General features: G+C 55.1%; 1 protein-coding gene across 3 annotated transcripts; it reads left to right on the forward strand.

The window, feature by feature from the left end:
• Nucleotides 1-1,973: 1,973 nt before the first annotated feature.
• On the forward strand, nt 1,974-9,152 carry GPRIN2 (G protein regulated inducer of neurite outgrowth 2). Of its 3 annotated transcripts, none has more exons than XM_084793893.1 (2): nt 1,974-2,182; nt 7,360-9,152. In XM_084793893.1, exon 2 carries the CDS (start codon nt 7,366-7,368, stop codon nt 8,731-8,733), a length of 1,368 nt encoding a protein of 455 aa, XP_084650019.1. In that variant the 5' UTR covers nt 1,974-2,182; nt 7,360-7,365; the 3' UTR covers nt 8,734-9,152. The 3 variants fall into 3 exon arrangements, with proteins under 3 accessions (XP_084650019.1, XP_084650020.1, XP_084650018.1); XM_084793894.1 differs by having other exon boundaries at nt 7,364-9,152; XM_084793892.1 differs by lacking the exon at nt 1,974-2,182 and adding an exon at nt 2,744-2,852.
• The last annotated feature ends 577 nt before the right edge of the window (nt 9,153-9,729 follow it).

Consider the following 9,729-nt stretch of genomic DNA (forward strand, 5'->3'; position numbering starts at 1 on the left):
AGAGGCGAGGTAATTATGTGAGTGGCAGCAGCAAGAACATTGCACAGAACACTTTCACAATCTACTCTCCACAGCCCATGAGATAGGGAGGTAATTACCATCGTTTATCAGATGAGCGAACTGATTCCCAGAGAGATGAACAGGATTGCCTGGGTGTGGGATCACAGGGTAAATGAACAGGTTGGAAGTCGGATAGGAATTGTTATCTAAATCCCTATGGCAGGCTCTCCCTGGGTCACTATGGTAGCCAGGGGGAGCCTCCTTGCTAAGCCATGGGACCAGTGAGCCAACAGGCCAAGAGCAAGGTGATGTTCAGAGGTCCTGGTGGCATGGTCCAGGCAGACCATGCCTGTGTATATGCAGTATGGCAGACATCTATTGACATCCAATCCAGAGCAGGCTTCCTTGTTGTATACACGGCAAGGTTCTGGTCAGGATGCTCTGGTAGCTAGGAGCCTCGGGCTTGGGGTCTACATCTGGCTCTCGATGTAACCACATTTACCTCATCCCTTCCTTCTTGGTATGCAAGTGACTTCTCCGGAAAGGGAACATTACTATGAGAAGAGCAGTGATTCCTGGGAGGGACGGCTGTTGGTCAGTGTCCCTGGCACAGAAATCGTATAACATCTCTCTGGGCAGGAGCCTTCAGGCAGGCTGGGAGTAATGGGGAAGCAGGAACCCGAGGCCCCCTACTTGGATACCCCTGTTGTTAGCATGCTCAGTTCTTCCAAGATGGCTGTCCTCCCGATCTGGAGAGAATGCTGTGAGGTCCTGCTGGCAAGAGGAGACTACGGAAATCTAGGTGTTTCTGAGAAGACAGAGATGCCCCTACTGGGGGAGGAACAAAGATGGTGCTGGCTCCCCATAAGTACATGGAAGGATTGTAGACAACCCTAGGCAAGTTGGGGCCCCCAGGGCCGCTGGCAACAAAGGAGTGTGATGCTGGGACTTAATCCTCTGAGGCCGGCCTCAGAAGAAGCACAGGCCCCTCTTACTGTGTGGCTCTGGGTACCAGGGTTCCAGGAATTCCTGGCCAGATCTGGGTGAGGTGGCTTCCTGTCCTGTGTATCTGGAGATGTTGAGGGAATTGTTATGGGATTCCTAGGTTTCCCATGAGACCAGGCAGCCCCAGACTCTGTAGAGCTTTTAGGAAGGGACAAGGTGGAATCAAGGCCTTCAGGGAATTATAGGGAAAGACTTCAGACCCCAGTGAGTCTCTTCCCCTGGTGGTCACTGTGAATGTCAACTCTCTGTATTCCTGAGGCAGGCTGGGAAACGGAAGCCCTCAAGTTGGATTGGGTCAGAGGGCAAGGGTGGAAATGGTCCTGGAAGCGGATGGGGTGACAGGATGTCAAGAATATGGACCTCGGAGGACATGGCTGAGGATGTGTCTTTGGGAAATGAGACTGTGAAGTTGGGGCCCTGGGGCCTGGCCAGGTGTTTCCGAGGACCTGAAAGAACTGGGCTTAAGCTTGGGTTTCTCCCTGAGGTGAGTGTAGACCTGGAAGGGTAGTACTGCTGGATCCGGGCCTGAAGAACCCCTAAGCCATAGCTGTAGGGAAAGGCTCAGAGAATTGTGAGAAGTGGGAAAAAATGATAAAGGATAAAGGGCTGGGGCCATGAGGTCTGTATATTCTAGTGCCAGAGGGAGGAGTTGAAAGGGCAGATCTCTAAGGGAGTAAATTTGGGACATGGAGGATTTGCGGCAGTCACCCATGCAAGGCTGAACACGGCTAGACTGGGACAGGACGATGGCGCCCATTAGGGGTGGAAGACTGGAACACACCAGCCGGCTGTGTCAAGAGGTCTGCAAAGAGGGATGATCCCATAGTGGGGAAACAGCCTCGAGGAGGGGTCTCCAAGGGAGTTGGGCGCTCTTGGGGGCGGAGCCTAGAGAAGTGGGCGGGGGGGCGGGGCCGAGACAGGGGCGGGGCTGGCACGCCGAAGCCGTGAAGTGGCGGGGCGCGCCCAGGTGAGCGAGCCGCCGCCCCCCATCCCCCAGCGCCCCTGCTCCAGGTACCAGTGCCAGCCTCACCGTCTGCCCTTTGGCTGCGCGGGCTCCGCGCTGCACCGCGGCGGGCTAGACCCGGTGCGGCTCCGGCTCCATCTTGGCGCCGGGCACCTGTGGCGGCTGCAGGAGCAGAGCTTCCGCCGGCCTGTGCGGCCCTGTGGCGGCGACAGGGTGAGAGTCTGGCTCCACGCGGGCCGTGGTGGGTGCTGGGGTGGTGTGGGCGCCGCCGCCCCTTCCTTGAACCCCTGAACCCACTCCTCACCGCTGCCTGCGCCGCATTCCTCCGTACCGTCGCCTCCCCTTACACTCCGGTCCCCTTTTCCATGTCCCCTCTGCTCAGCCTCCGTGTTTTGTATTTTGCTTTTCTCTGACCCCGACCTTTGTCCACTGGCCTCCGCCCCCTTCCTTGGCTTCTTCCCTCCGTGGTTCCTCCTTTCTTCTGTCTGCATCCCCCACCCTGTCCTCTATTGCAAACACCCCGCCCTCTTCTGCCCAGGAGCATCCCTACCCGCGAGCTCACTGCCCCACGTCCTTTGAGCCTTTGTCCTGCAAAGGTCTGTAGTTCTGAGGCTTGTGTTGGCTTCTTCTCCTTAAGACCCCTGTGGGTTTTGCTTTGGAGGTGCGGAGATGGGAGCCCTGCCTGGCCTGGGAGGCTGCGTGGTGTGTGGTGCGTTCAGGCCTTTGCCCGCAGCAGGGGCGGCCTGTGCTTGGCATGCAGAGTGCTGCTGTGTGAACGAACGTTCTCTCCTGCAGGCTGGGACTGTAAACCGGCCTGTGAGGCCTTTGGGGTGACCACAGTGAGGCGAGTGCTCAAGCTGGGGCACTGTGCTGGGGAGTACAGGTAGGGTCACAGTGGTCACCTGGGCAGCTTTCATGCCTTTGCTGCTGACCGGGAGACTTATTCAGCCCACCAGAAGGCCCTCTAAGGGAGAGGGCAAACCCTCACAGGGCTCAGGTTGTGGGACTCTTTGGGGTTTAGATCTGTTTACAGAGAGCAGGGTGATTTCTTGACGTTGTTGCCCCAGGCTTACCCCAAGAACCTTTTCCTGGCATTCCTCTGCCTTTAGGCTCTGTATCATCCCTAGGAGGGTAGAGGCTAAGAGGCTGGTTTTATCTGAGGACCCCCTCCCCCACCTCCTTTTAGGAATGTCCCCTGCTGCATTTCCCATTCGGATTGAGTGTTGGGTCTTTTTATTTGCTCTGGGATGGATCAAACCACCTGCTATAGGTGGCCACACCTCTCTCTACAAGGTTATTGAGGTATTTGTAGTGGGTCTCCTTACCTTGTCCTTGAATATTTTCTAACGCTGTGACCTGTTCTGGTTCTCCCCTCACCCCATGCTCTCCCTCCTTTGTGGACTTGCTTTTCCTTTTTGTGGCTTTCTGGCTATGGAAGTTATCATCTAAGCACCTGCGACTTAAGAGGAGTGTACTTATATGGATGACATAGGGTGTCTGAGATGGGCCCCTTAGAAGCCTTCCTGGACCCACCCAAAGGTCTGGGCTTCTCAGTTGGAGGTGAGAATTGGAACTTCCAACCAAGCAGAGTCTCAGGCTGGACTAGTCTGGAAGTTTCTGAAAATCTGGGGGGAGCACTTCATCAAAATGACATTGATACTGCATGTGAGGGTGGTTGGTTGTCTGGCTGTTCAGAGGAGAACCTGAGGCAGCAGGACCAACAGTCCAGCAGTGACCACGTGACGTCAGCTACAGCTGTCACAACTTTTGCATTAAACAAGGTGGGAGAAAGAGCATCGCCAATACTAAGGCCCTTGGAGACCTTTGTATGTCTGCCTTTTCTGTTAGGCTAAAACCTCTTCTCAGGAGAGAGTATCTGTGTGTGGGTATGTACATGGGAATATGGGTGCCTGTGGACATCAGAGACTTCTGGTCCTTTGGAGCTGAAGTTCCAGGTAGTTGAAAGCCACTCAACATGAGTGTTAGGAACCAAACTTAGGTCCTCTGCAAGGGCAGTATGTGCCCTTAACCACTGAACCATCCCTTCAGCCTCTTCCCGGGATCTGATTTGGGTGAAACTAGAACCTGCCCATGACTGCAACATGACGCTCTAGGCATGTGGCACGCATATCCCAGCCCTGTGTATATGCATAGCCTACCAGATGAAGGTTTAAAATCAGCCCTGGGAAACTAAGTGTGGTGATGGGGGGCACTGGGGAAACTGGTAATGTCACAGGATAGGATGAAGGTAGCAAGAACTGCAAGATGATGCTTACCTGTGGGGCATCTTGGTGGCTTCCTAAAGTGTTGTCTTTGCTTCTAGAACTTTCCCAGTGCTAGTTCCTATAACACTGTGGTTCAAGTCACCGATGATGATGACAATGGAGGAGAGAAAGATGATTACCTCATGCCATTGTGTTCAGCCGTCACAGCAACCTAGTGGGGTAGGGCTTACTTCACTTTTGTAGACTGGGGAGAGTGAGGCTGAAAGAAACCTAAGGGCAGAGATGCAGTAGAAAGAAGAGCCAGTATTGGGAGCAGGGTCTGCTCTGTCCTTCTCACCCTGGGAGTCCTTCCCCTCAGCCTAGCCCAATGTGTTGGTGACAAGGAGGAGGGGAAACCTCCCCTCCCAAGGGTTACCTAGATGCTTCCCTTGGAGCCCTCCTCCTGTAGAGCTGATAAGCCATCCCCAATGCATCATATTGCTTAACAAGAGGGATTGGCGCCTTGGTCATCCTACTTGGGCATATCCTAAGATCTAGATTTCTGGGCTGGGGCAAGTGGCTCTCTTTGGCTGAGCTGGTCTGGAAGTTTCTGCAAAGCTGTTTTTTTTCCCCCCATTCAAAACGCCATTGGTTGTTTGCTGCATTTGAGAGTGGTTGACACACTGGTGAGGCTTTAAATTAGCTATTTGCAGTTGTGGCTTCTTTGACATCTTTGAATTGCTCCAGCCCGGTGTGTTGTAGTGGATAAGGTAGCCATTGGATACATAGCTTCTCACTGGGGTTTCTGAGGTCACTTGTCTCTCTGGGCACTGAGCGGTGTGTAGGGGAGCAGGTGTAACAACAGCCTTCTTGCAAATGGCTTCTCACTAGGTCTTGGTGGGGTTGGGGTTGCCTCAGTCTTGTCCCACCTGTTTCCTCTGAGGTCCAAGGGGCTGGCCTGTTCTTTATATATTTTCTGTTCCCTAGGAAGATCCATAGTAGTGGGTCTCACCCAAGAGCGGTGTAGGTTTTTCCAATGGTGTTTCCTCAGGGCTCTTAGACCCCATGGCTGGGTGGTTGGCTCCTTGCTGAGGATAACGTGGTGCCCACAGGACTTTCTGAGATGTGGGTGTCTTTCTGTCCTTATTCTTTGCAGTGTAAGAATCGAGTGAGGTGATGGGTGGGGGGGGGGTGTCAAGCTTTGTTCCTACTCATTTGATCCCTTGGCAGGTCATGGGCACCATCCGGAGTGACAGAGACGGGGGAGAGGTACTAGAAGTCCAGGGGCCTACACTGGTCAGGTCAGATATCTGCACACTGTTCCAAGGGGCAGAGGACCACATATACTCATGGGCTTGATTCCTGATGGAGCCCTGGTCAGACCACTGCGCTTCTGAGCTGTGACCTCATTTGTAGAGCAGAAGTGATGACTTACACCACGAGGTTGCTGTGACAATGGAATGAGACAGTATTAGCAAAGGGTATGGCCCAAGCCTGCAGCATTCAAAGTTGTTATTGTCATCACTGTAACTGCTTTAGTCCTTTCACTTGACTGTTGATTGTTGAGTTCCTTGAGGCCAGTAGCCTGCTAAAGTCTTGGCCATTCATCCAGTCTGGCTTTGGACACAAGGAACAGCTGGGACAGGACACTCCTTACCGTATTGGCTGTGTTCAGAGCGGCATGACCCGATACAGTGACCATTAGCCACACGTGGCATTTTGGGTGGCCTTGCTCCTGGCCAGGGTGGTTGGTTTCCTGTCAGTCTTTATCGGCCAAAGGTAGGTGGGGAGGATTGGGATTGCCTAAACCAAAACTGTTGCCTTCTCTATCTGCCATGCCTCTCCAGCCCGTCCCGCCTGACAGGGAGTCCCCAGGTGATCTTCCCCATCTGACCAGGGCTGGGTTGGCCCAGTTATCCTGACCTTCCGGCCCTGCCCATGTCCCAGCTTGCCTGGCACTTTCTTGTGTCACCTGACCACCTACCTGTTCCTTCATCTCCCCAGCCTTGCTCCCCATGAGAAATCTCCAGAAAGTCTTTCCCTAGCATCCCTGCGAGTTCTTTGCCTTGGCAGGGCCTTTCCTCACACTGAGTACTGGGCACTTAGCCCACTCCACCATGGCCTTGTTCTTAGGCTCAATCTCTGTCAGCCATGCAGCAGATGAGTGCCAGCAGCATGTCAGGGCAAGGTGCTAACCTGATGGCAAGGAACAGGCCATAGCCCTGACTCTGCTAACTTCAGGGGAGGGGGAAGGGGGCTGAGGGTCATGAAGTGGGAAGTGGCTGTGTAGAGTTTAGGTGGTTCTGGGTGTGGGGTGGCTCTTGGGTTGGAGTAGGCAGGCTGGGAAGACGGAGTTCACATTTTGCAGAGGGTGTGTCTGATTTTTGCCATTGGACTCTATTTTTTTTTCTCTCTTTTTCCCTTTCCCTTTCCACTGCTGGATGGTCATCCCCAGGCATAACCAGAGCTAAATGGCTCCCACGTTCCCAAGGGCAGCAGGGGCTCGGGAACTGGCTGCAGATGAGTGAACATCTGGCATTAACGGCTGGTCACGTGGTCGCCCCTTCCTAGGGGCAGGGTGAGAGCCAGGAACCTGACAAGACAATCTGAGACAGTGTCACAGTTCAGGAGGTCAGGATGGGACGAGGACATGAGAAGAACCAGGGAACTGCTCGGCCTACTCAGTGTTCATTGGTTCCTTGTGGTTCCCACAAGCCTTCTCTGAGCCCCTACTCCGTACCTAGGAGGCTGTGGTCCCTATTAAAGTGGATGCTGCCAGTCCCAGGAGTACTCAGCTGTGCTGGCTGTTAAAATCTGCGATGTCTCTGTGTTGGTGGCCTGAGAGAGGTCTTCCCAAAGCTCTCTCATGATACCACATGGCCACTTCTAGGGCCCCAGCAAAGTTGGCTTTTCTCCTGGGTTCCCACCCACCCACCCCCAGCACACCTATCTCATAAGTATGGTAAACAACTGGCATAGTGGTGGTCCTCAGGGCCTATTTCTGGAATAGTGGTTATTAGATATTTTCAGTGGAAGCCTCGATTTGAGATGTCTCTGATATGTGACTTGTCACTGACGACCTTATGGCTCTGATCAGTCAGGTAGACTGGGATGGAGGCTAGAAGAATTCAGCTGAGGTGCCCACACCCAGCTTGGCTTCACTCACTTCCCTTTTCTCTCTTGTAGGCAGCCATGAGTTCGAGTCACCGTGAACCAGGGACCCGGGAGCCCCAGAGTCCCCGCCCACAGCCCCTGTCTCAGAGCTCTTCCAGCTTGCTGTGTGAAGGCCGGGAGCAGAGGCCAGAGCTGCGCAAGAGTGCCAGCAGCACTGTATGGCAGGCACAGCAGGGTGAGGCCGGCATGAGTGCCCGGACCCTGGAGGAAGCGGGCTGCCAGACAGAGAGCATAGAACAAGCACAGACCTCAAGTCCTCGGTCGCAGACTGGTGCCGCAGGCCAGTGGAGGAGCAGCACTGTTGGGAATGTGTCTACCATGGGCATCGGTGACCTGTGTCGCCTGCGGGCTCCCAGTGTGGCAGCTGTACAGAGGAGCCACTCAGACTTGGTCCACAGTACCCAGACCCGGGGTCATGGAAGTGTTCAGAAGGCCAGCCTCAGCTGTTCCGCCCTTGGTAGCTCACCTGTCCACAGGGCTCAACTGCACCCTGGCAGTGTTGCTGGCCAAGGAGACCAGACCCATGCCATCCTGCAAAGGGACCCAGCTCCAGAGGATGGAATTTCTAAATCAGCCTGCGTGTTGGGGGGGAGTCAGGTGTGGGTGCCAACTGTAGAACTGGAAGGTGCAACCGGTCTTATTAGCAGTCCCCAGGGTGAACCCAAAGGTACTGGACAGCCATCTACCACTTCCTGTCATGCGCTGCCCCCAGCAGCTCTACTCTGCACCGTGAGGGAGGCGGTGGCTGGTGGCTGCTGCCATGCTCTGCCTGCCACAGGCATCCTGGCCTTTCCCAAATTGGTGGCATCCGTGAGTGAGTCTGGGTTGCAAGCTCCGTGTAGGATGAAATTCCACTGTAAGTTGCCTGGGGGGGTTTCTGGACACCCTCACTGCTGTGTCCACCCTTGGGGTCCTCCAGGGCTACCCACAGAGTCTGGCTCTAGGACCAAAGATGTGTGGACCATGACCTCAGCCACTGATTTGGCCCTGGGTGTGACATCAGCTCAGGATGCCGGGGTTCAGGCAGCTCCAGTGGCAGCCTGCAAGGCTGTGGCTACCAGCCCGTCCCTGGAAGCACCTGAGACTCTGAACATATTCCCGGAGGTAATGCTGGGATCCAGCCTGGAGGAGGCGTCATCACCCGTGAGGGATGTGCGATGGGACGCCGAGGGCATGACGTGGGAGGTGTACGGAGCCTCGGTGGACCCCGAGGTGCTCGGCATCGCCATCCAGAAGCACCTGGAGATGCAGTTTGAGCAGCTGCAGCAGGCACCAGCCAGCGAGGACAGCCTGTCTACGGAGGGCCGCAGGGGCCCTCTGCGGGCCGTCATGCAGTCGCTGCGTCGGCCGAGCTGCTGTGGCTGTTCTGGAGCCGCTCCAGAGTGAAGAGCCGTGTGACCCTGAAGCTGGCCATGACTCTAGACTTGGTCCCTAGGCCAGTGACAGGGCACCGTGGAGACTCCACGCCACCGGAACCCACCCTCTCACTTGAACACCAGCCTTGGGCTTATGAGTCCATGCAGCTGGGCTACCGTTTAAGGGCTTTATTCCCAAGAGCTACTTGTCCCATCCATTCTGGGCTCTGAACTTTGTTTGGGACAGGGATCTTTGCACTGCACATCAGCTTGGTTTCTCTCCCGTAAAGGTACTTAGCCTTTTGTTTAGCCTGTCTACGGGGCTTTGCTGTCACTCCCCTGGGGTTCTTGGCAGTTTTATTTTTTAATAGCATCGCTAGGAAATAATGAATTCTTGCATTACGCAGGAAGCCCAGGTGGCTGGTGTCGCCTCAGTCTTCAGAGAACTGACACTGTGGGTGGCCTCCTGCGTACCGTATACTGTGCTTGTCACCTACTGTGCTTGTTGGGGTTTCACTCTTTGCCCCACTTCCCAATTGTCACAGCTGAAGTTTGGCAAAGAGATCTAGCCGATGAGCCCTGAGGTAGGCAGTTCGGTATAGCAGGAAAGGCTTAGAGCCAGGGCTGCCCCAACCCTGGTGCTGGTGACATAGAGCTGGGCCAGCTCACTTGTGCCTGGGGACAGGAAGGACTAATTGAGTGCACATCTCTGCCAGGGTCTGTGGTCCTGTGAGGAATGAGACGCGGCCTCTGCCCACAAAGTGCAGGGGCCTGACTGACCGTTACAGAAGGGCTGCTTGCGTCACTTGGAGAGGCTTCCAACAGCCTGCCCCCCCCCCCCCCCCCCCGCCCGTCACTTGTACCAGGCTCCCTGCCTCAGGAAGTGGGGAGCGAGTACCCACCTATCCCCAGGTGTGCTTGCAAAGCTTGAAAGGCTGCCATTCTCACCCCGCTCCATAGGGGTTTATTCTAGCTGGTGCCTTTCTTTTGGGAAGCCTGGCTTGGGGTGGGGCTTGGGGGCCGTGCC

The sequence above is a fragment of the Acomys minous genome (genome assembly GCF_964271855.1).
Source record: "Acomys minous genome assembly, chromosome: 9".
In the NCBI taxonomy this organism is placed as follows: domain Eukaryota; kingdom Metazoa; phylum Chordata; class Mammalia; order Rodentia; family Muridae; genus Acomys; species Acomys minous.

Bases quoted from the DNA above. Each gene is read 5' to 3' on its own strand.
- GPRIN2 (XM_084793893.1), top strand. From the start codon at position 7,366: ATGAGTTCGAGTCACCGTGAACCAGGGACCCGGGAGCCCCAGAGTCCC.